This window comes from Piliocolobus tephrosceles, chromosome X (genome assembly GCF_002776525.5).
Source record: "Piliocolobus tephrosceles isolate RC106 chromosome X, ASM277652v3, whole genome shotgun sequence".
Taxonomy (NCBI): Eukaryota; Metazoa; Chordata; class Mammalia; order Primates; family Cercopithecidae; genus Piliocolobus; species Piliocolobus tephrosceles.
Window position 1 is genome coordinate 48,916,273 of NC_045455.1, and position 27,025 is coordinate 48,943,297.

Consider the following 27,025-nt stretch of genomic DNA (forward strand, 5'->3'; position numbering starts at 1 on the left):
CAGATCTAACTTAAAAAATTAATATTGGAGAGGTGGATTATGAACAGCTGTCATTATGAAAATGATTTATATAGTGTTTTGGGAAGAAACCTTAAGTTGTCATAACACAGGGTTAGGAATATGACCCTTTATATTTACTTTTCCTCTAGGAATATTAATAAGATCTCTAATAATAATTCTAATTTTAGAGTTTAGAAGTCGGATTATTTATTATAGGACAAACTAGTCTCAACTATTCTAGACTTAAGAGGTAAAACTGAGACCACTGAGGAATCTCAATCATTTAGATAATGACAAATAAACACCTAAAGGATATAATGCCCTGAGTCCATAGCTCTATTTGTCTCTTAAACTCCATCTCCTTTGAAAAGAATCTAGACATATCTCATTCTGGGGCTTTGACCTGTGGTTTTCTTTAATTGAAGTCTCATAGTCATAAATGGAATCATATGATGATTTTTTTTTCTCTTCTCTAACCTTCATCTTGTGTTCATACTGATTTCATTTATGAGCACGAGGTAATAATGGGTTCTGCCAGCACGTGAGGCTATTCCTCAGCAAAGAGAAACAATTCCGTTTAATAATGATATTAAATAATTATTGCTAAGCTATGTGTTGCGACTACAACATGACTTTGAAATGACTACGGTATGATTAGAATAAGAATATGATATAACTGTGGTGCTTATGAAATGAACTGGAAAGTGGCTGTGCTGCTATGTTTATTGTAAATGTATCAGAATGACGGTTCATTTATTTAAAAACAGTGCAGTGCATAAAATAGGTGACAATTGGAACAATGTACTAGCTTTAATTGTAGATTTTGTGAATGGCAAAATGATCGTTTACTGTGGTAAGATAAAAGAATCATCCTTTAATTCACTGACATTATTCTGTGAGGCAATATTTTTCTTTTGACTTTTGGATACTTAGAAGTCCTTTCCGTTCTTAAATTATATACACTCTAATCATACAAAACATTACTATAATAAAAGTTGCTTTGCTATTTAAAAAAAACAGTGTACTATCTGCAAGGAAAGTATTTCGTATTTTACATATAAGGGATTAATGGATTTTACAGTGGGCTTTTAGACACTGCAGTTGAACTGTGACTATTAACTCAAAGAAAAGTTTAAATTAAAAAGAGCTTACAATTTCATGTTGGAAAATTGTGATGTCAAATGAGTTGGTTAAATAATGCCATTATTTATTCAATATATGGCTTAGTAGGCTTGATTCGTGATTTTTTTAAAATTTTAATTTAAATATCTAAAAACAAATGTTATTTAAAAAAGAAAAAAAAATCTACTGTACTCAAAAACAAGAGGTAATCTCCAACATGCCCTCATAGTGCTTAAGTATGTCAAGAGCCTTTAATGCCTAGGCAGCCCATTACAGAATGGGGAACACACAGGTTTAAAATAAATGCCCTTTATTCTTCCTGTAAGTTAGACCAAGTTATTCAGTCATGTACTAAGACCTTCTCAGACAACCTTTATAGGTCAGTCAAAAAATAAATTTTTGATCCAAGTGAACTGTTTCTATGTTAATGCTTCAAACTTTATTCAGGTATCAGGCGTTGTTAAGTACAAGCCATTGCACAAACCTTTGTGGTTTACTGACTTAAAAAGATCAATCCAATATATTACTAGATAGTGCTTTGGGGGTCAGTATTTGAGAAATAAAGCTATATTTTGGGGGGAGTCATTCCATCCAGTTACTGTATGAAAATAAGAAACTTGTGAGGATTTAGTACAGAGCTGGAGTCAGAGAAATGAAATGCACGAGAAAAGACAAGAATCACAGGAAATAAAGTTGGAATCAGCAGAAAGTGCCTAGGGGAAAGGAAGTGTTCCACAGCTTGGGAAACAGCTGTCTGGGACTCCTTCCAGCACCTTCGAAGCAAAGTTTGCAGTGAGGTGGGCTGGAAACGGGTTTTGCAGCAGCCGCGAGTCCCGGCGAGCTTAGGTTCTCAGGTTTCCAGGCGCGGCTGGAGCAGAAGTACAGGGACCGCCAGGATACACCGCCGCGGCCGGTCCCGCTCCGCTAGAGGAGACTTCGCACGCGCAGCCGACTGGCCCGGGCTGACCGAGGGGACCCCAGACGCTGCCACTGTCTCTTTCCAAGGCAGTTTCCGTGGCTCTGCGTGTAGGAAGTGCTCCGATTAATTTTCTTTCCGGTCTCCGCAGAGACTCCAAATTCTGCGGTCCCCACCTTTCGCTGTACTCCCTCTTTGCCCTTCTTTCCAATGTCCCTGCCAGCAAAAGCGTCTATTTGCAGCACCGGGCGTGTTGTTCACTTAACGCGCTCCGGGGATCTGTTGGCTCGTGCTCCCTACCCAGGGGTGGCTATACGTCTCGCGCCTCGGATCCTGGGTAGACTCCCCCATCTGTGCATTTTGGCCCCTCTACTTAGCAAAGAGATGTGCGAAGCCGCCTCAGTGACCCTGATCCTCCAGCAGCGGTGGCCCCGGTTCCCTGCATCCGCACCCGCGCCGCCCTGGCCCGCCGGACCGCCCGGGCTCGGAGGTTCGCTCCCTGCCAGAGCCTGCGAGCGCCGCTTCAGCGCGGGCCTGGGGAGCGCGGGCGGGTCCCACCCAACGCCGGACCCTGCTGAGCATGCTCAGTGCACCTCCTGGAACCCGGCTCTCCCGGGGCCAGGATCAGATTTCCGGGTTTTCGCGGCTGCCGAGGGGGCGAGGAAGAGGGGAGGCTGGGAGACAGTCAGCGCCTTGTTCCGAGCCCCCTCCCTCGCGCCCGGCTGCGGCCGCCGGCACCGCATGATACAGGCCAATCAGAGCTCGGGGGCGGGGCCTGGGCCATCACGCCCTCCCTCTGGGCTTATTGAGAGTTATATCAAGAAATTCAGTTCAGAGAGAGGAGAGAGAGGAGAGGGAGAAGGAGAGAGGGGCAGAGGAGAAGGGAGAGAGGGAGAGTATGCGAGACGGAAAGGAGCGCCTTAGAGTCTCTGAAGCACGCAAGAGATAACAGATTAGGAATTTTTCGGACAACTGTCACCCGGATAGCGGTCAGAGAATCACCATCACGGCAACTCTGACGTTTCCTACAAGAAGTTAGAGACTTAAGCAGTTCTGGCATCGGATGGAAATGGTATGCTTGATGCTGTGGAAAATATCCCTGAGCTGAAGAAGTGCAACTGAATGTTGTGTCTGTGCTAAATACCCAGAAGAACCCAGACCCAGTGGGTAAGAGAGACGAAATGTGGAGAGAATGACTAACGACAAATCCGTGAATTTGTTCTCTGGAGTTGCTAATTTGCCAGTCCGAAGCAACACATTTTACAGCGAGGAAACGTTTTGCTGCTTCTGATTTCTCCCCAAACTGGTGCTACCAGATGCATGGCTTTCTATGTGTTGGAACAAATCATTCCTAACTGCAGCATACTGGGAAAGGAGAAAGGTTGAGGCAACTAACGTAAGTGTAAAGTTTCGCATGCACAATTGTAAATTCTGTGTTTAGATGTGTCCTCAGTGTAGACGAAAGATGTTTGTAATTGGGTAGACGGTTGGGGCAGAGCTCACCTACTCGGCTGTATCTGCATCCTTACCTGCATCACTCTGCCGGAACTAATCGCGGGCATCAGCTACTGTGCAGCCTAATGCAGATAAGATTAGAGCCTGAGAACTGACTAGTCCTACTCAAGTAGGTAGCTGCTTGGAGCCTTGCACCCATTAAAACTGCAGTTACGGGAGCATCTAAGCAGAAGCCTTTTTACCTGCATGATTGGGTTACAGTATTTATGTGTGGCAAATGTTACTAATATTCTAACCAGAAATCAGGATTAAGAAATAGCTTTTTTTCTCTCTCTCTTTTATGTTCAGTAGAAAATATTGTGATGTTACATGGGAATGTTAGCTGCGTTTCACTTATATCTCGGCACTCTCTTCCACCTCTAGGAAAAGGAATCCTATATTATTATACATTTTTAAAAGTTTTAATGTGTTTACGAATCCTAATGGGGATAATTTGTCAATATGGAGAAAGGAGAGCAAGCTGTGGGCAAGAAATCTGAAGTCTTGGTGTTGTGCTTTTAGGCAATGAGGATGTGTAGTGGCCGGTGACTTCTGCTTCTGATGCTGCAGCAGCATGTCCGGATGCTCGTTTCCCAGTAAGATTGTATTAGAAGGCAGTTGAAGAACTGGGAGGAAAGGAAAAGATAGCCTTTTTAGAAAAAATAGGTGACTCAGTGTGGCAGAGAAGAAAACACATTTGACATGTGACAAAGCAATTAGCAGGAACCATAGCTAAATACTTAGGGTTTTTCACTTGCACCTAAAAAGACTGAGGGAGGTGGGTTAGAGGCTCTAGGAGGAGGATGAGAGGGGGGAGGGGAAGAGGAGAACAAGAATGCATGTTTTGAATTAAACAGTATTCTGAAAAACAACGTGCGTGAATATAGGTAAAAACAGCAGCTGTCCTTAATTCAAAAGTAGAAAATGTTATTTCCTCCCGGCAAATGCAACAAGCAGGAGATATTTGGTGCTTTTTTTCTCCACAGAGTAAACTTGCAAACAGTGGCAGAGCAAACTGCCATGTTTACTAATGTGCAGGGGAAAATGTGTGGTGATATTTTGTGACAGTATGTTTTTATTTACTGAAGAATAATATTGTCTATACGATTGTGTTGACAGTGGCTGTCTCCAAATAAGTGATGAGATATAATGCATCCTCCAGTCCATGCACGCTTCCTCTTGCAATTTGTGCATCATTCCTCAGTGGAAACCTTTAAACCCTAAAATCCAGGAAAAGAAAATAAATACATTATCATGGACCTGAGGGATTTTTACCTGTTGGCTGCTCTGATTGCCTGTTTAAGGCTGGATTCCGCAATAGCTCAAGAACTTATTTACACTATTAGAGAGGAATTGCCTGAAAATGTGCCCATAGGAAACATACCAAAGGATCTGAACATTTCTCACATCAATGCTGCCACAGGGACCAGTGCCAGCCTTGTCTACAGACTGGTTTCTAAAGCTGGGGATGCCCCTTTGGTGAAAGTATCCAGCAGCACTGGGGAAATTTTCACAACCTCCAACAGAATAGACAGAGAAAAACTCTGTGCTGGCGCCTCATATGCTGAGGAGAATGAGTGTTTCTTTGAACTTGAGGTGGTGATCCTCCCCAATGATTTCTTCAGGCTGATCAAAATAAAAATAATTGTCAAGGATACCAATGATAATGCCCCCATGTTTCCATCTCCTGTCATCAATATTTCCATTCCAGAAAACACTTTGATCAACAGCCGCTTTCCAATTCCATCAGCAACAGATCCTGACACAGGCTTCAATGGTGTACAGCATTATGAATTGTTAAATGGGCAGAGTGTTTTTGGACTGGATATCGTGGAAACTCCGGAGGGAGAGAAGTGGCCACAATTGATTGTTCAGCAAAACTTGGATAGAGAACAGAAAGATACCTATGTGATGAAAATCAAAGTAGAGGATGGAGGCACTCCACAGAAATCCAGTACGGCCATACTGCAGGTCACAGTAAGTGATGTAAATGACAACAGGCCAGTGTTTAAAGAGGGTCAAGTGGAGGTTCATATTCCAGAGAATGCTCCCGTGGGTACCTCTGTAATTCAGCTCCATGCCACTGATGCAGATATAGGCAGTAATGCTGAAATCCGGTACATTTTTGGTGCCCAGGTCGCCCCTGCAACCAAAAGACTCTTTGCTTTAAATAATACTACTGGGCTGATTACAGTTCAGAGGTCCTTAGATAGAGAGGAGACAGCCATTCACAAAGTGACAGTGCTGGCTAGTGACGGCAGCTCCACTCCTGCTCGAGCAACGGTTACCATCAATGTCACCGATGTAAATGATAACCCTCCTAATATAGACCTCAGGTACATTATAAGTCCCATCAATGGCACCGTGTATTTATCTGAGAAAGATCCTGTCAATACAAAGATTGCCCTAATTACAGTTTCAGATAAGGACACAGATGTGAATGGCAAAGTAATCTGTTTTATTGAAAGAGAGGTCCCATTTCATTTGAAGGCAGTATATGACAACCAATATTTGTTAGAGACCTCTTCTTTGTTGGACTATGAGGGCACCAAAGAATTCAGCTTTAAAATTGTTGCCTCCGATTCTGGGAAGCCCAGTTTAAATCAGACTGCCCTGGTAAGGGTTAAGCTTGAGGATGAAAATGACAACCCACCAATTTTCAACCAGCCTGTAATTGAGCTGTCAGTTTCTGAAAACAACCGACGTGGGTTATACTTAACAACTATTAGTGCCACAGATGAAGACAGTGGGAAAAATGCAGACATTGTTTATCAGCTTGGACCGAATGCCTCCTTCTTTGATTTGGACCGAAAAACAGGAGTTTTGACAGCCTCCAGAGTCTTTGACAGAGAAGAACAAGAACGATTCATTTTTACAGTAACTGCCAGGGACAATGGGACCCCTCCCCTCCAAAGCCAAGCAGCTGTAATAGTTACTGTTCTGGATGAGAATGACAATAGCCCCAAGTTTACTCATAATCATTTTCAATTTTTTGTGTCTGAGAATCTGCCAAAGTATAGTACTGTGGGGGTAATCACAGTGACAGATGCAGATGCTGGAGAGAATAAAGCTGTGACTCTTTCCATTCTAAATGACAATGATAATTTTGTGTTGGATCCCTATTCTGGAGTCATAAAGTCAAATGTCTCATTTGATAGAGAACAGCAGAGTTCCTACACTTTTGATGTCAAAGCTACTGATGGAGGACAGCCACCTCGTTCCTCTACTGCAAAAGTAACTATCAATGTCATGGATGTCAATGACAACAGCCCAGTTGTCATTTCTCCACCATCTAATACTTCCTTTAAGTTGGTGCCCCTCTCAGCCATTCCTGGCTCCGTGGTAGCAGAAGTTTTTGCAGTAGATGTTGACACTGGAATGAACGCCGAACTAAAGTATACTATAGTGAGTGGAAACAATAAAGGCTTATTTCGGATTGATCCAGTAACAGGTAACATTACTCTGGAAGAAAAACCAGCACCTACTGATGTGGGATTGCATCGTTTGGTCGTCAACATAAGTGACCTGGGGTACCCTAAGTCTTTGCACACGCTTGTGCTTGTATTCCTTTATGTTAACGATACTGCTGGAAATGCCTCCTATATCTATGACTTGATCCGCAGGACTATGGAGACCCCGTTGGACAGGAACATAGGGGATAGTAGCCAACCCTATCAAAATGAGGACTATCTAACCATCATGATTGCCATCATCGCCGGTGCCATGGTGGTTATCGTTGTGATCTTCGTCACCGTTCTGGTGCGCTGTCGCCATGCATCAAGGTTCAAAGCAGCTCAGAGGAGCAAGCAAGGTGCCGAATGGATGTCCCCAAACCAGGAGAACAAACAAAACAAAAAAAAGAAAAGAAAGAAAAGGAAGTCTCCCAAAAGCTCTCTTTTGAACTTTGTTACTATCGAAGAGTCTAAACCCGATGATGCAGTTCATGAACCTATCAATGGGACAATAAGCCTGCCGGCTGAACTGGAGGAACAAAGTATAGGAAGATTTGACTGGGGCCCAGCACCTCCAACAACGTTCAAGCCTAACAGTCCTGACCTGGCCAAGCACTACAAATCTGCTTCTCCACAGCCTGCTTTTCATCTCAAACCAGACACTCCAGTTTCCGTGAAAAAGCATCATGTGATTCAGGAACTCCCTTTGGACAACACCTTTGTCGGGGGTTGTGACACCCTTTCTAAACGCTCTTCCACTAGTTCAGATCACTTCAGTGCCTCAGAGTGCAGTTCCCAAGGAGGCTTCAAGACAAAGGGCCCCTTACACACGAGACAGGTAAACGAGCACTTTTACTGGTCTATAAGTACTGCATACAAGTGCCCAGTCAACCAGTATTAACGTGCCAGTGTGTCTGTTGTTTTGGTCTAACTTTAGCTTAGTTAGAAAGAGGTAAAAAAAAACTTGACCCCTTTTCTATTCCTCTGGGGCTCAGTCGAGAATTTTTAGAACAGCTTTGAGATTTCTGAGTTCTGAGAATATTTTAACCTCCCAGTTTCCTTCAAATGGCAAAAGATGAAAAGAGAAAATTATTCCAAAATGTCCCAAGATAATGTTTGCTGAAGAAGAAAACCTGTCCTGATATGCCACATTCTGCTCCTGCGGTTTCCAAATTGACTGCTCCAAGATTTTCACCTTACCCTTTGATCTAAAAAGTCACCTTCAAATCTCAAGTTTTAAATGACTTTTGAAGGTGTGACTGCAATTATGTTGGAGCTGTGGTTGCTAAAGGGGTTAATTTTTTTTTAGTCTCTAAACAGGATAGTAGAATATTAAATGTACGTCAGCCATGAAGCACATGATCATTGATAGATTGCAACTAAGCCATATAGGAAGTCTTCTCTTTGATTTCAAATTATTTTATTGTAATATATAAGATTTGGTACTTAATAGAAAGATTTTTAGTGTTCACAGTGGCCAAATACTCTTTCAAAAAAAAAAAAAAAAAAAGAATGCTTGCTACCTAATATAACTGATTTAAAAAGAAAAGAATGAATCCATTGTAAATATTCTCTCATCTTAGTAATGCATAAGTTATCTGTCATAAATCATTTTAAACTGTGAAATATGCCATATGAAGAGGGATTAAGAGGCTGAGAAACTCATATTTCAACTAAATCCAGAATTAGTTTTTCTTAGGTCTAATAATTCCTTGTTAATAAAGATTTAAATGCAGCGCTGTCTAATTTATTTCGCTGGGGCTTATCTGTTGCCACAAAATTTGAATATCGATAATAGCCTGTAGATGGCACTAGGGTATCGTGTCGCTTATGCTGGCCAGGTGCCAATCCCGCAGTAGCAAGGAGAAGGGGGAGGGAAGGATCAAGCTGGTAGTACAGCCAAAGATACCTTTTATTTAATGATAGTTGCTCTGGAGCAACCAGCATTTAAGTTCATTTGCTTGCTCTTTTGTGATTAGCTCTCAGCACATCAACTTTCTAGGATTTCATAATGCTAGTTCTGTCTTTGTCGGTATGGAATTCACCTATGGTGATGGCCCATCTGTACTTATTTATAAATAAGGAACACATAGATTTTAGAAAATCAAGTAAGGCAAAATTAATTTGCAGAACAGTATTGACAGTTATCATTGATTAGTCTTTGGAGAATCAAGAGTTTTCATTTTCTGAGGGTGGGGTGAAATAGGGTGTTTTATTGAAACAGTTGCCCCCTTACCAACTATTATTTATTGCTCTGGAATGACTTAAGGCTTCATGGTAATAAAATATTTATAAGAGCAATTTTGACAATGAGTCACACAGATACTCCCAGAACGTCAAGTATAAAACGTATTACCATACAACTAAAATTTCCATGCTTAAGGTAATATATTAAACATTAGAGCGTTTTACAAGTACAAACATTTAGAGCTTAAATACACAGGAAGAAAGGACTTAAATCAGTATAGAATTTTAAAGGAAACTATGAAATGATTACATATAAGTCAAAGTTGGAACAACTAATTTTTGTGTTAACTTTGTAAGCATTTGAAAAGAGGTTGATGTTTTAAAATTTAGAAAATGTTCAGGCTTAGTAAAGGTTTTTAAAAGTTAAATAGTTAACTATGATAAGAAAAGTAATCTATGAAACTAAATGAGTTTAAAAAGTTGATCTTTTAATGAACAGAAAGAAAATTTTTCAAATTATTTACTTCTATTGTAAAGGTCACTCACAATATACTTATGGTATTTTATGATATGCATAATTATGTTGAGAAACTAATATGATGACTTAAAATTTTTCATGTAAAGTCTGACATTTATTTTCCAAAGAAATGTACTGATATACTTCCAGCATCATGTTTTTTTTCTGTCTATGTGTGGTGATAGTAGCATTGATGTATAGAACCACTTTTTCTGACCTTCCCAAAAGTTGAACCTATATGTAGTGTAGTGGCATAAATGTTAAGTGCATTTCAGCAAAGTATGCAAAAGATCTTTTGTTGAGGCTTAGTCAGTCATAAAAGTCTTTGTTTGTATGATGTAATCTTTCAAATGGGATGTTGAGCAATTCTCTGACTGGTACTAAAGTGCATTTTAGAAATTCCTTGTGGCCATGTGTCACTTTGCAGTTCTCCTATAGGTATTCCAATGTTCATGTGGAACTAGGTAATTCACTATTATGATAAAGAGCTATTAAAATGACTTCGCTTACACCTTTTAAAAGTTTTCATGCTGAAAAATAAATAATGTGATGTTGGAGAAAAGAGAAGCCAGTGGAGAAGTAGTAGTGATATACAGAGTAATATGTACATTTTTAGGATAAAAGAAGCATATTTCCTATGAATGAACAACATCAAATATATACTACCCTTTACAAATTTGTTTTCACTGAACTGTATGATTGCTATCTGCAGCTGTTCTAGTTAAACTAAAAAGTAAAATCTTTTCAACTAGTGGCTTTTATATAAAATGTGCTCCTGAAGCTACACCATTTTGAAAGAGTAACATTTCTTAATACAAAAACTTTCTAAGGAATTTATTTAAAAAATACAATCTGTGAAGATTTTAGTTGTGTGAGCACTATTGCTCACATCATCTTTTCATTTTATGTTATTGATTGATATGTGGGTAAAATGCAAGATTCTTGGGTCAGAGTTTACCAAACTTAAATTTCACTCATTTATGCTGTGTGTATAACGAAAACATAACATCTGATGTTTTCATCATGAATTTTTTTTGTTGTACATCAATTCCCATATTGTCTGATGTTTTTCCCCTTGCTGTTTTCCCTTGTGTTAACCTGCAAAGAATGTAGGAAACACTGTAAATCATATTCCTCATTCACTCTATTTTATAAAGCTTTCATGTGTCACTAAATTTTTCACAGATTATTTCTTACACATTTTTTGGAAGTGCTGTTAGCCTTTATAGGTTAAGAATTTAGATTTTTTTTTTTTTTTTTTTTTTTTGGCAAAAGATCATGTCTTAGTATTTATTTGTAAAAAACAACAACAAAGTTCACAGCCAAACGGTTAAGAGGATGAAAACGACAACACTATCAATTCCAATAAGGCTTTAAATGATAAAATTCCTTGGTATATTTGCCTAAAAGAAAAACGGTATTGTTGACGGATATTGTTTTAAAATTTGATACTGATTCTCCCTGTGGAATGCCTGGGAATCATCTGGAGCACTACTTAAAACATGTATTGTTGGGTTCTACCCCAGAGGCTCTGATTTCGTACCACTGAGATCAGGCCTGAAAATATACATTGCTAACAAGTTCCTAGGTGATACTGATGCTGCTAGTCCAGGGCCCACACTTTGAGAACCACTGCCTTAGCATATTGAAACAGAAAGTGTCAGCTTCTTTCCCTCTCATATTATCATATCCAGAGAACCTGTTTTTGCACAGCCCAACTCTCAGCCCACTTATTGACAGCTGTTTTATTGTAGCTGGAGGCTTTACAGTAAGCTGTTTATTACTGTTTCCCAACCCAGTTGACAGCATTTGGGGAATTAATTTTCTTGGCCCCTGTGTGGTTTTTTGGGGGTGGGAAGAGGGAAGATAAATGAAAATGTTAAAGTAAAAGAAATAGTTACCCATTAACGTTTGACAACTTCTTCAAGTAGTAAAACAGTCTGTAAGAGTTGCACTAGACTGTGGTTCTGGGTAAACAGTCATTTAATTTTCTAAAGGAAATACTCATTTTAGAGCTTTAAACATCCTGACTTTTCACAATCTAGAGTATTTGTTCATATATATTTGTCTATATATTGAGGAATATATACACTGAAAATGTGTAGGCATGCTGTACTTAAGTGTATACATGTATTTTTTATAGTGTAAAGGGAATTTCTTCTATTCCAAACCATTTAGAGATACTATATTACATTTGTGATTACTTTTCATTTTTGAATAATCTACTACAACCACTACTTAAATGTTACTATGTTATGTAAAATGCAGAAGGCAGTCATAGAATTGATATTTAGAACAGCTAGGAAAAATATGCAATTGAAAGTGAAGGGAGCAAATGTTAACTAATGTGAGGCTAGCAAAAAACTTTAAGATATTTTCAAATATTAAGTTTTGGAATAGATATATATAGTGACAGTTGAACACGGGTGACAATTGATCCCCCAAATGGGAATCATTTTTAAAATGTTATCAGTTGTGATTTTTATTGCTATGGTTCTTTGGCTAAGTGCCCTATGGTCATGAAGTCAGTCTTCATACTTATGAGGTAGAAGATACCCAGAACCCTTGGATATTGACACGGGTTTTTGAAATGAGGATAGGCCATACATTTAAACTGACTATCTTTCCAGTTGGGTTTGTGAGACGAACATTTGACTATTTTTCTTTCTATCTCGATATTCCTAAGCTATAAAATTCAAGATGCATTTTGGCATTCCATTGCTAATAACCTTAAGGAGAATAAAAATGAAAAGTGGCTATTGTATTAAACACAGACATGTCTGCTGATTCCTGAATATTTGATAACATAGAGAAAATAATATGTGTGGTGACAATATTCTATTCTCTTATTATTAATTTTGTGTTGCCATTAATTCTAGATATCAAAACAAGGAACATTAATGTTCTCCTTAGTTTCAGGTCAGTCATCCTTATGGTGAGACAGGACAGGCTTTGGTATCATTAAAATTACTTTGAAAATATTGTACTTGTAATAACGTGCTACATTCTTATGGTGTGAACATATTCTTATTATTTAAATAATTGCAAGCTATCATTTTTTCTTCTTATGATTTCATATATTAACTTAAAATATGTGAAATTGTAAAACAGAGGGAATTTAGATTTAAGGAAAAGCCTCAAATCTAAAATCAAATTTTCCCATAATGAACTATGATTTATTTTGAACCTTGAGGTTTCCTTTTCATATTGATGTATATAAAATATCTATAAATTATACTTATAATATTAAATATGGCATTGTAATGCATCCTTTTTCATATTACATAATTTTATACTATAGTGCTGTTATGAAAGTGACACCATTAAATCATTTTGTTTTCTATAATCTTATTTCCACAACAATTTTGTGTTATTTAGATTGTTTTTATATCTAATTTTTTTTTTTTTTGGTTGGGAGAATTCAGAAATCCACTAAATGCTGAAAGTTACAGTTGTAGCCTTGGTCCCGCTATACCAGTCTGGGTGTTTACAGGGTTTCAGGGCCAAGTCAGATGTCTGTATTGCTCTTTTACAATACTTCTCAGTTTGATTTTGTTAAAGGTGAACTCTTAGCTTGTATATAGTTAAAAACAAAACAAAACTGAAAATCCAGTGGATTGTTTACTACTTTGACTTAAAATCCTTGGTGCAAGCTTTCTTTGAATTTAGTTTGGTGTCTTCTTGAAAGTAATTCGTTATTATAACTAGAAATTACTCTCTTACTAATATTAGTACATCATTTAATATCTTATATATTTCACTGAGTTGGAAAGTAAAAATTAGTTAATGCAGATTTTTAAAAGTTTGGCCTTCTTGACACCCAACTTCGCATTTAATATTTTTTCCACAATTTATTACATATAAGGACCCTAAAATTTATATCAGATTTGTTAAAATATGACTCTAATCACAGGCCAGGTATTATTGAAAATTTGGAAATGCAAGTCAGGGAGAGGCTTATTCTAAAGTTTCCTGGAGGCACAGAAGTCAGACTCTTTCGTAAGTAATAATGCTAATGTCTTATAGCCTTTGACATAGTCAGCAATCTCCAAATCTGCATTATACTACAGAAGTAAAGACAAATGTAGAAATAGGATCTCTCATGTACATAGGAGATGTACTCTGTTGTTTAAGATTTCATTGGTTGTTATTTAAGAAAACAGTCAAATCTGTCAAACATTTCATTTAGAAAGGAATACATGCTTTTTGCTTTTGTTTGATACAAACCTATTGGTCTGTCAGTCATCAGAAACATAGAACAAAAAAGATTTATTACCATGATTGACATTTTGCTTTTGATTTATATTCTTTTTTTTCTGTAAGTCAAGACTCATTAAATTTTCAAATTCCTAAATAAGTTAAACAAGTGTCCTTCTTTTAACAGTAAAGAGTGATACAGAAATAAACTGGAAAAACAACCCATATTTAATCTTTCTCATTCATATTTTTGTCCTATAGACAGTTTGTCTCTGATAGACAAGAATAGTGGCAGAATCAGTAGAACTTTCTGAGGCATAGCATATAAATATAAGGAATGCAGAACTCAAAGTTATTCATTAGGGATCTGTTTTCACATATTTATTCATTATTTAAATGGCATATGAAAATATTTTCCCTTGATCTTTCACAGTTTGATTGATTAGAGTGCCATAAGCACATATCACGTTTAAAATGATGAGCTTGGGACCACCTGTACAGCTAATAATGGCAAATATAGAAGCACAGTCAAGGTCTTTGAGGAATATTTGATTGATTCTTTCTTCATTTTATACTAATTATTCTGGATCCTTGAGAAAATATATGAAATTAATTTATCTGTTCTTGAAAGGACTCTGCTACATACAGCTTCACCATTTAGTAATTTATATAGATTTTTAATTGTGTGGGCTGTAGGAAAGAATGGAAATGTGGTCAATTTTATCATGTTTGTGTAATATCTTGTATTTTAACATTCTTCTATAGTTTGTCTCTCTATCCAACCATTTCTGCATTTGAGTATTACACTGCTTTGTTAATATCCACTCTCTGGGCCTTTTCAGCCTGTTAGCAGTTGATTAAGAAACACTCTAATCCCTTTCAGGATATTGAGGAGCTAATGGATTGCAGAGTATTTGGGTCTTTAAGCTTCTATTGTAAATGGTATGAAGAATTGTCATTGAGCTGATATTTGCATATATCTCTCCCAGTGCTAGTTACTTTGACTCCTTTTTTGTCCTCTTAATCTTCAGCTTTCATTCTGAGAATATTTATTTTAGTCGGAAATAAGCATGCCAGTGATAGAAATTTGGGATTCACCTCCAAATGAATGCCATCACAGACCGGGAAGCTCTGGCACATTTTGCATAGATCTGTATGAACACAGTGAACCCTTCATAAGCTCTTAGATTGCAGGAAATCAGTGCTGAAAATTAAGTGGGGTTTTAAAGATTTGCAAAGTAGAGAGCTTTGTATAATGCTGGTATTGCAGGTGCCTATTAAATATGAAGTAAAGGCTTTGTAATACAACTAGCTAACACATTTCCCTCCACATTAGAGTGATTTATAGTCTAGGGAATTAGTCTTGCCTATTTTTTCCAAATGCAGAAACATTGGATGTGACTGAAAGAATAAAATCTCAAATACATGCCTTACACTGGACTGATTTGCTGTTTGATGATTCTAATTATTCAAGATAGATGATGCAGGCTTGCTTGCACTTCCTTGTGGCATCTCTGATGCCCATGATCTGGCCTTCATTTCTCCTAAGAAGAAACTCTCAATTGTGTGTGCAGACTGTCTTCTGAACATAAATCAGATTAACACCCTAGGTGTCTATAAGACTATATAGCATTACCATAATGAAGAGGCCTGGGTACTAAGTGAATACTTCCATCTTCATAGGAATTGCTATTGAATCATTTCTCAAACTGTACTTTTAGAATTCATCTTTGCTGTGTTTGTAAATATGGTGTGTATTTGTAGCACAGCATTTTGTTCTAGACATACATGGATTTCAATATATTCACCTTAATGACAGTGTTCAGTAAAATCCCTTGCAGTTCTTTAATGCTTAATGTCTTTGACTAGCCCTGTTAGATATAAATCAGAGCAAAGAGCCATGCATATTTTGAAATGATTTTATAAATCCTATATTTTCACCTATTAGAAAAAGTGTGTAATCCATATGCAGCCCACAGTAGTCACAGGGGCCTATGAGAGTCATAATAGATGATTGATTTAGAAAAGAAAACAGTTTTGTGCAAGACAATGGCAATTGCAATTCAATAAATTAGTTTTTTTTTTTCCTCATTAAACAAACCTCAATAAAGAAAAGAATGAAAACACAGAAGTACTTATGAAATGAAGCTGTATCTTTTATAGAAGGAGAATGTCTTCTGCTGACAGTAGTAGTTCTATAGTAGACATTTTCTGGAAAGAAAAATTCTGGTGGTTTTTTGGATTTGGTGGATGCAACCAATCTGTGCCTCTGTGTGATAGCAGCTGCATGCTGAGGACTTTCAAATACACAGCTACATAGGATTCGGCAGGAAACTTTTTGTAGAAGGTGCAAGTGACAAATGGAGACAAAAATGGAGTGAGTTCTGAGCTGTGAGTTGATGCCGTCCTGTGTCATATATTCATGTCCGGTTTTCACATTGGATGTCTAGAATCACAATAGCCTTCCTTCTGTGTGTCAGCTGAGAACACACCTGGACTGGCTACTTTTCTTTGCTCCATTTCTTGTCATTCACTAGGTGGACTGTATTCATGTATGTTGTTAATACATCTGACTTCTTAGTTTCTTGATGGATTTTAAAGTGATGTAAAATTATTTCTGCATAATCTTCTCCATATAGATTTGCTTAAGACAACCATAAAGTGTGAAATAAAATCTATGACGTGTTCTTTCTTGCTAGAAATAGTAAATTCATATTTATTCTGACTTATGGTCTCAGATAATATGTTTTCCTTTGCTATTTTTTAAATTGAGTTTTTCTTACTGATGCCTTTTTCCAAGTTAAGGAATAATGTTAGATTTAGCTATATAGATTAATAATATTTCAACGCATTCTCAACCCATTCAAATTTCCAACATAAAAGAGATGGTAGAATTTACACAAAAATAATCATTTTTTGCGTCAAAATTTAAATAGGTATCAAAATTGCATTACACTATAGTAAAAATGGACACAGTTTTTAGGATATTTTAGTATGACATAAATTCATTTTCATTCTTAGTCTTAAATGGTAAGATTTTCTGCCACGCAGTGGTAACAAAATATGTTGATTTCATTGATTGATTTTTAAGCATGATAATAATTAAGTAAAAGCTTCTTGACACCTAAAGTCTCTGTTTTAGACAATTAAATTCTGCTTTAGCTAAGGGTTATTGACTTCTGTATGATACTGGGAGCAACACTCCCCAGGGTTTAAACTATTCCTGCAGGACCATCTGTTATTTGCAGGGACTGTGCATCCTCTCCGGCTGATACTGTGTCAACCCTGGCGTATTTCAGGATTGTTCCTAACATGGCCCTGGTTCTTGATGATCTTTTGGTCTCAAATGGCAACTCAGTAAGACCAAATACTGGTATGCCTTTACTTAAAGCATATTCATCTTAGAGAATATAAGAAAGTTCCTCAAAGTAAGAGACTGTGTCTTACTTATCTTTGTATATCTAACACTGAACTCAGAACAGTGCTAAAAAGAGTGAACTTAGTAGGCATTCAGTAAATTTTGATGTAACCTGAAAATCAGTGATCTTGAATTTATAATTTATATATATAATATATTCCACTGATTTAATCTTTACAACAATCATTTAAGAAAGACATCACTCATGTTCAAAATATATTCTTCCATCACTTAGAGATGTCTGTGGGTCCTATTTTCTTCGTGATTTTGGACATATCATTATGTCTGCCCATCATCTCATGGTTTTTCATATTAGGACATAATGAGAAGGCAAGAGGTGCGCCAAATAAACAGGATCAGATTCCTTCACTTCCAAGCCTCTTCACCCCAACCTTTTATTTAAACATTTTGGTACTTACATCATTGATTTATTACTACTAAACGTAATGATAAATATAGGTACTTTGATAGGTGCTTGACAGAGATACAAGTTGGTAAGAAAAATAAAGTATCACATTAAAGTTTTCTTAATAGACTTTTGAAACGTCCAGACAGTATGCCAGAATCAAGTATAAATTCTATAAAAAGAAGCAAAATAATAGCTGAATAGTGATTAATGCAGTATCTAGCTATTATATTAATTTTAGAAAGATAAATTTGGCGTCTAATAGAACTCACAGAATAGTTACACATTCTCAAGTCTCCAATGCACCTTTGGGATTATTTGGCCTATTTAATACTTTTTCTGACTGAAGAAATGGAGACTAGAGAACTAATTTGATATTTGGAGTAAGAAAAACTGACTTGGTGAACTACTACATAAAGGCTGTGTGATACTGGGCACATCATTTAAATGCACTAGTCCTTGCTTTCCTTGTCTGCAATCATGGGTGTGATTATGCCAAATCCATAGAAAGTTGTCCTGAGATTAAGTGAATATATATATATATATATATCTGGCCCACAATAGTCAGACACTCAAAAAATGTTACCTCCTGTCCAAGAATACCAGCTTGCCATTGACAGAGGTTTACACCTTCATTTAGTGAATGCTTTCTTGATTTTGTTTTGGTTGTTTTCTTGAATCTGCGTTCTATCATATCTTTTTCGTGAGTCACCTGTGTTAATCTGCTTTTGTGTTAGAACACTATCTGGTTTCGGATTATTTAGGACTTTTGTAAAGTTGATCTTTATAACGGTATCTCAATATAGCATATGTGATGTTGTTTTTGATCTTAGTCCCTGTTGTTTCACATTTGTATAATTGCTCCGTCTTTCATTTTGAGTATTTTACCTATTTCATTTGCATGTCATGTTTTGAAATTTTTCTGTTTCTTTTAGTGTTTGTAATGAATTTACTTCCCCATGGATTACCCAGAAGCTCCACCCGTCTGGGAATTTTCACGTATACATCACTCCTATTACAAAACCACATATAAGAGAGTGAATCTGTTTCACAGTCAGTACTTAACACAGCTGGAATCATTTGAAACCTGCTGGTTCTTGCTTCCAATTATTCCATAGACTGGAACGCATCCCTTTTGAAGTAATGGCATCCATGGTGTAATCAAACAAGCTAAAATGCCTCAAAATATATGGATCATATTTCTGAGATTCATCAAATTTATGCTAGAAGCATAATAACCAACAGCTTTTACAATTTTTCTTAATTTAACCTATATTCATTTTATAAGTAAGTTTTTCATATATGAATATACACGTTTGTAATGTTTGAGTTTGTGAGTGACATAATAACATAAATGAGACACAACAAATAAAAATATTACACACTATGATAGTACCCCAAAAATACCTTTTGATAATATCCTGGGGCCAAAATAATTTCCTTTTGTTGAAACAGCTGAAACCATCACAATAAAGTTGCTGATTTGTATTTGGAGCAGAATGCAGTGAAGATTTGTTATTAGTTCAATTAACTTTATCAACTAAATAAGAAGTAGATATAGTCAAATTTCAACTGACTTTATTGTGATTTTGATTGAAGAAATTAAATATATAACTTCGTGTTGATCTTTACCACCCTCTCAGTGCAATACAATTGTTTTTGGATTGGCCTTTTGGTTTAGTTCTAGTTTTATATAAGAAGACGGTTTCATAAAAAGAAAATAATTTAAAACAAAACAAACTTAAAAATACCCATTCTTTGTGCTTAGAAAGCTTAATCAAACACATAAAACCTGGAAAACTGGTGTGATTTTGTTTAGGCTTCTGCTTGTTTTATGCTAAGATGTGATATCCATTTTATAGCATTGGGATACCGAACAAGGCAGGGACATAGTGTGCATATTATCTTGGATATCAAACCTCTTAGGGTTGTTACAAGGATTATAGCATGTCGTATAGTACATGTTCGGTAAATTCTATTTAATCCCACCACATAGGCAGACATGGACCTAATCAGGCAAAATGTTAAACACATTTTAAATGGTTAAAATCAAGCTTTAAGGATTTGGATTCATTGTTTTATTTGAAATATTTAGCATTCTCATGGTGTCAAGTAAATATACATGTATACTATATGAAGGTACCATTTTATGTTTTTCATATCAGTGGTTTCTCTATTAGCATTTGTTTGTTTGTTTGTTTGTTTGAGACGGCCTCTCGCTCAGTCGCCCAGGCTGGCGCCATCTTGGCTTACTGCAAGCTCCGCCTTCGGGGTTCACGCCATTCTCCTGCCTGAGCCTCCCGAGTAACTGGGATTACAGGAGCCCGCCACCATGCCCGGCTAATTTTTTATATTTTTAGTAGAGACGGGTTTTCACTGTGTTGGCCAGGATAGTCTCGATCTCCTGACCTCGTGATCGGCCTGCCTCGCCTCCTAAAGTGCTGGGATTACAGGCGTGAGCTACTGTGCTTGGCCTTCTATTGGCTTTTATAATATACAGGTAACTGTCTCAGAAAGTCTATGTAAATTCCAGTTCAGATAATGAACAACTACTTATTCTATGAAGACATGTATATTTCCCGGACTGTACCTTTCACATCGTTCCCTATGTGAATGGGTTCCCTTAAGAAATTTTTCTGCCTGCTGAACACTTATTTGGAGGTAAGTTTGACAACGAGATAATATCCAAACTTATCACTAGACTACTGAACCATATTCTGTTTTCCCTAATGGATACCAATGCTTATTCCAGAAATATATTCTATAGTTTTAAATTTGCATGCTTTCAAAAGTATCTGACATTTAGCTGTGAAATTTTCTGCTGCCAAAAACCTTGTCATACGATCCATGGATAGACACACAGCTAGGCTTTTTAAATTTTTTATTAATTCTGTTACTCAACAGACATCTAATAAATAACTGCTATGATCCAGGAACAGCATTAGACAATGGGAAATTTTTTTAAGATCAAAAAAATTGTCTTTGCTTTAAAATATTCCATTAAATTTTAAGCACAATACTTTTTTTCCTTGGAATTTCCTTGTTAAAAAAATATGAGTTCATTCTCAATTTTAAATAGATGTCATCATTTCCCTGAAAGATATTTTTTAAAGTCTCTCTCACATTTATTTTAACTACTGCTGGAGACTTGATCTTTCAATGGGGTAGTAAAATTGTAAGATCTATTACTCTAATTATAAGAATGCCAGGTCTAAATTTATCCTTTGGTTAATTTGGAGGGAAATGTACTTTTTCATTCTTAAAATCACACTCCTTCTACAGGCAAAGGTGTTAATAAAATATAGTAGCAAGTAAAACTTCATTTTTTTAACTACATGAGTTTAGCATATTTGCTATATTAAAAACTACTTTAAAAACATGGCACACATTGATAATGTTGAATAATAACCCAAGCTAAAGTAGACAGTGGTTCTCTAAAAGTGGAATTTCTCCTGTAGAGGCATCCATTTTGAAAAGGAGTATTTCAAGTCATAATATTTTGAAAAAATGTTTTAGCCATCCATTGAAAGGACATATTTAACATAGATATGGAACATAGATATTAAACTCTGGCTGGAATAAATGTTTAGTTTCATTGCCTTTTGCCTCCAGATGGTTCTGATTTTGGCAAGTCCATTTTCTTATGAATATTTATCACAATACTTCATGGAACCAATGCAATGATATAAATGTTGAAAACAGAGACCTTTATTTAATTTATATAAATATATATATATATATATGTTTTCCTAAATTGAGAAACATACATATCCTGAAAATTTGGTCTTCTTTCATCATAGAGGAAAATGTCATAATTGGGCTTTACGTTACAGGCAAGACAGACTATGTTTTTTTAACTCAATTATTTCTAAAACACTAACTTACATATGGATAAATGTTTATATAGGCAGGTCATTCCCCAATTTCAAAATCATATTTAAGCCAAAAATTTGTATTTTAAAAAATAATGCATATAATGCCTCACCTGCACATTCTTGTACAAACAGATTTTAAGAGATAAATCTTTATTGCCAAAAAACGTACTATTTTAATTGCAATTAGACTTCTGTGATAACCATCAAGCTGGGGCTTGACTCTAAAAGGATCTTTCCAACTGTTCTGGGGATGCTTAGGCTTAGGTGACTATCACCAAGTAATTACTGTAATTTAAATGAACTGCAAAATTGAAACCTGCTAAAATAGGTAGACCTCAGGAATAAAATGTATATTAACACTTGTTAATTAAATATTATTGATTACAATTATTTTAGAAATTATTGTTGGATTGATATGACCAACCAAAAAACTATACGTAAATCACTTTTTAATACTATGGAAATATGGACAGTTTGGTAAACTAATTTAGAACCAAGCAACAGGATATATTAAGCTTAGGAAGGTACAGGCATTTAAATAAAGGTTGGTATAGAAGTCACATGATAGTTGCTCTGTCTGTAGTAACCGATTTCTACATAAAATCAAAAACGTGGCATTCTCATCACTTTTCACAGTGAGAGTTAATTTGGTGTTTTTACATAGTTTCAATTCCTTGCTTATTCTGATTTTGATAAGTGACTATGCAGTGCATTACCACATAAAATAAACAAGTAGTGGTTATTAAAATCAGTACTTAAATTTTCACATTTTATAAAGTGTAGAATACATTATTTTCTCTCTTTTGGGTTACAATAATGTCTATTCAAAACCATTTATACTTTGATAGGATTACAACTTAGCATCTTGAGAATTCAGTTTTCTTCTCTGAAAATTAGATAATTGGACTCAACCATTTTTTTCATTTCTATTATTAAAAATTGAACTACAGCTTTTGTTAATTACTTAGGGAAACATTACTCCTTGGCAGGTTTTCTCTTGCCAGCCAACATCCATCTGGCCTACTTCTTTCTATTATCAGTTGATATATGTTCAAATAGTGCATATCAGTGTTAACATTGGCTCAAGAAAAACAATTACAAAATAAACCACATGGTTCAGTCTCTCCTGACAATGAATGATTTGCAATATTCCCATTGTTTGTATGATCTATGTTATCATTCTCTTGCATTAGTGTTGATAACACAGTATTGCCTCTATCTTTTTTGAAGTTGCTATCTGATTAATTTTCCCCTTCTGAACTAGAAAATTAACTTTTTTCTCTTGAATTAGAAATCAAAAAACAGAACTACAAAACCTCAAGAAGATTGTTGGCATTTATTGTTTGATTGAAAAAACCATGAACTTAAAATCATTATGTAGTTGCCATATTTTGTCAGTAATATTACTCTTACAATGTTTGATTTTATTGTCTATAGTAACACATTAAGGTGACTTTAGCATATTTCAACTTTTGTTAATGTTGGAGAATTACACATAGTTTTTCAATAATGTGTAAATATAATAAAATATCAAACAGTGGTAATTTTGACTGATAATATTAATTATCAGGACAAGTCTTAGAAAAGCTAATTTAATCAAATGGTGCCCACTGATTTTATAGGCAGTTTCTTCATTCAAAATAAAAGTGATGTTAAATTGAATAAATAATTTGAATAATCAGAACTGCCAATCTCATGCTGACGGAAAACCAACTTTGGGATTAGAAAAACCAAACTGCATATTAGATGAAATAGCACCCAAATATATCACATGAATGTTAAACAACAACAACAACAACAACAAAACAGTGTTACTTGGTTACATGGACATAAAATAAAACGATTTTGCCATCAATGAGTCTAACACATTTTCTTCAGAACACTGCAGAAACAAGAACCCACAGGATGGTTCTGAATCTTGAACAGCAGTTTAAGAATACTTACTTGTCTAATAACTCAATTTGCTTGCATTTATTACTACTTACTGCATTGTAACCTTTCATCTTCTAACAAGTTTAGGAAGACCAAATTCTTTTGGTGTTTTTGATAGAGATATGATAAAGAGACTATTTTACACTGTAGGTGGATCGGTCTAGGAGTCACTTTGCAAGTTTGGAAAGTTGACATCGATGGAGGAGATGTATTAAATAGTTCCAGAAATGCCACATTTTGGATGCAAGACACTTTTTAATCATATTAAGCTGTCTCTCTAAAGCTCACACCCTGAATGCCTTCCTTAAAATGTTCTAAACACTCCCAATTTGAAGAGGGGTTAAAATATAAATGTGGTAAATAAATCACAGAAAGAATATACATTCTTAAGGAATTGTTCTTCTTATGTTATAGTCCCCCAAGTGTGCCAATGACTTATCTGAAATACGTGATGCTAAGGTGAGGCATTCTGTGTAAGGGCTTAGTTGCAGGACTCAAGTACTGGGAATTCAGTCAATTCTGCTCTTGTAATACATTGTGTTGGCTTTCAGAACAATACTCTAGTGTTTTTCAGGGGAAAGGTATGAGTTTTTCCCTAATAGCAGAGCAGATGTTATGGCCAATACTGAGAAGTAGGAAAGATATATAATACTTACACAACCTAAAGTTTCACTTAAAGTAACGTTTAAATGAAGTTTGTTTAGTAATCATCAGTGTTCTGTTGTCTGTAATGACCAACTTGAACATAAAATCAGAGATGTGGCAATGTCAACATCACAAACAGTAGCAGCAAACATGGTGTTGTTCTAAATACAGATTGTGTATTCCAAGCCCTTTGCTTTTTTCTATGCATATTCCTCCAACTACTCATATCAAAGATCTATGTTCTGGTAAAGCCTTCTGCATTGACAGCTCCTGCATGCTTTTCTGTCATATTCAAATATGATCAACAGCAAATGTACTTACATTTTTTTTTTTTTCAGCCAATTCTTTCTTATTTCTGGTGACAGTGGTAAATTTACTTATAGCCCCGGAGAAAATATGAGAAATACTTATCTGTAGTGACAAATGTTTTACTCACTGCCTATGTCAGCCTAATTGTTTCCTAATCAAAAATTGTGAGTATCTAATTTTTGGTCAAAATTGTTTATTATGGAGATTTTGCACATGTAGGAAAAAAGTGACATAAATATTATTAATACTAAATGACATTAATATGTCATCGGAGAATAACCATATGGCTCTCTGAACATGATATGCTTTCTAAGTATTCATCCCACAAATATATGGTCATTTGGAGGCTACTAAAAATAAAGTCACCAATTTTTTAATGTTGATAATGCCTCTGACAGGAAATTTTAAGGAATATGAAAGTAAAACAAAAAAAAATGGTTTGTGTCAAATGAACATGCAAGGATTTTTGCATAAGACACACATTATCTATTTAGGACATTAATTGATTAATGAAATTTTAGCAGCATCTGGCAAGGTTAGAAGATGGACAAATAAAGAAAATTCTGTGAGTTCACAGAGCATTGTCAGCATGAGCATTCCAGGGACAATGCAGTGTGAATTACAACTATTTGATTAATCGAATCAGTTCTCTATTGTAAAAGTACAAAGAGATGGTGTCACTGGAATCTGATTTGGAATTGGATGCTTGTAGATTAATAAACTGGTATAGACTGTGCTTTCCAATATTTTGCCTCAAAAAAGAATAAATTCATTAGGAATTTGAACAAAAACAATGTTACATAACCATTGTAGTATTAGAGTAGCCTATATAGGGAAAAAGCTAATAATAAAATGTAATCAATTCATTAATCTCAATGGTTTGCTATTGGCATTGAAACTAATTATTGATTGCATTGACCTGAATTGTCATAGCTTTATTATTAAACATGTGAACATGCTTTTAAGCATATATAAAACTAACTGGCCAAAATAATCCACAGTTAATTTCAGCTAAATAGCTAACCTAACCATTTCACAGGAAAAGTGGAGTATATTTGAGGCTTTGTAAAGAGAAGATCACAGCGTTCACCTTGGTACCATTATCTTTTGATTTCTAGAAACTCAGTTTGCAGCACCTTGAAAGTAGATGTCAAACACCAGATAACGATAATAGCTGATATTTACTGAGTAATCCAGGTGCCTGGAGTTCCTCTCAGCACTTTACATGTATTAACTCAAATAGAACCAACTACTTTTTGAGGCAGATACTATTATTATTGTCCCTATTTTACAGCTGAGGAGAAGTTGAATGATTTGCTTCAGGTCACAGTTCTAGTCAGGGGAGAATCATTTACGATTCCAACCCTAGCAGTCTTATGCCAGACACTGCACTCTCTTAGCTGCTAATTAATACTGTCTCTGTCATGGAACTTTTATATAACACATAAACTTGTAGTCAATCAGCAAAAGTAAATTATTCCAAAAAAAATTTGTTTAACGGTTAAAAAAAAAAAAATTACCAAAGTCTAATTTAACCTTTTTTTTTTGGCTTCATTATTTTGCCACTGAGCGCACAGCATTATGACAGAACTATTCTCGAGACATGGGGAGATACTTTACAGCTTAGAATGAACATTCACAGACAATATATGGGAAAAGTAGAAATTAGCATTTGTATCTTTTAGGTAGTAGGATTCTATATATTTTTCACAAACAGTGAATTTTAGTCGTTAATTTAAATAAATTTGCTCATCTCAAAGCAGAGTTTTGTGATTATTCTTATTTCATACAATGTCCCATATCAGATAAGATCTAGAAGAGGGGAAAGTCAAACTCTAATGATAACAAGTATATCTCAGTCCTAGACTACTTGACTGGAATGATGCTTTCCTTTCTTTTTTCTTTTTAAATCTTTATTCCAGCCCCTGTGCCTGAATGGTTCAGAAGCAGTCACCAGGCATCTCTGCACAAATTTGCCAGCTAAGATCCATATGGGCCCTCCCCCAACTTATCTGTAATGCACTGGGAGAATATATCTTCATATCTCTTTAGAAACATGCATATAATAAGTTATTTTACTACTATTTATAAAATTTTAATGTTTTCCTAGAGTAGGTTTTCCACTTAAATCACCCAGAGCTACAAAATTATTCAGTTATTTTCTACAGTTTTATAAATATACCATATTACCGGCTGCTTAATGTCTTCCTTGTTTAAAACTTTAACAATATTAGCTGGGCGTGGTGACTTATGCCTGTAATCCCAGCACTTTGGGAGGCGGAGGTGGGCGGATCATGAGGTCAGGAGTTCGAGACCATCCTGGCCCATATGATGAAACCCCGTCTCTACCAAAAATACAAAAATTAGCTGGGTGTGGTGGTGCGTGCCTGTAGTCCCAGCTACTTGGGAAGCTGAGGCAGAAGAATCGCTTGAACCCAGGAGGCGGAGGTTACAGTGAGCCACGACTGCACCACTGCACTCCAGCCTGGGCAACAGAGCGAGACTCCATCTCAAAACAACAAACAAACAAACAAAACTGTAACAATATTTAGTAA

General features: G+C 35.9%; 1 protein-coding gene across 4 annotated transcripts in view; it reads left to right on the top strand.

The window, feature by feature from the left end:
* Positions 1 to 2,866: 2,866 nt before the first annotated feature.
* PCDH9 (protocadherin 9) overlaps positions 2,867 to 27,025 on the top strand; it is a 953,506-nt gene continuing 929,347 nt past the window's right edge. For all 4 annotated transcript variants that reach the window (XM_023186522.1, XM_023186535.1, XM_023186542.1 and 1 more), the window contains exons 1-2: positions 2,867 to 3,434; positions 4,652 to 7,822. In XM_023186522.1, the coding sequence (XP_023042290.1) occupies positions 4,787 to 7,822 (3,036 nt within the window). In that variant the 5' untranslated portion in view covers positions 2,867 to 3,434; positions 4,652 to 4,786. The remainder of the gene's footprint in view (positions 3,435 to 4,651; positions 7,823 to 27,025) is intronic.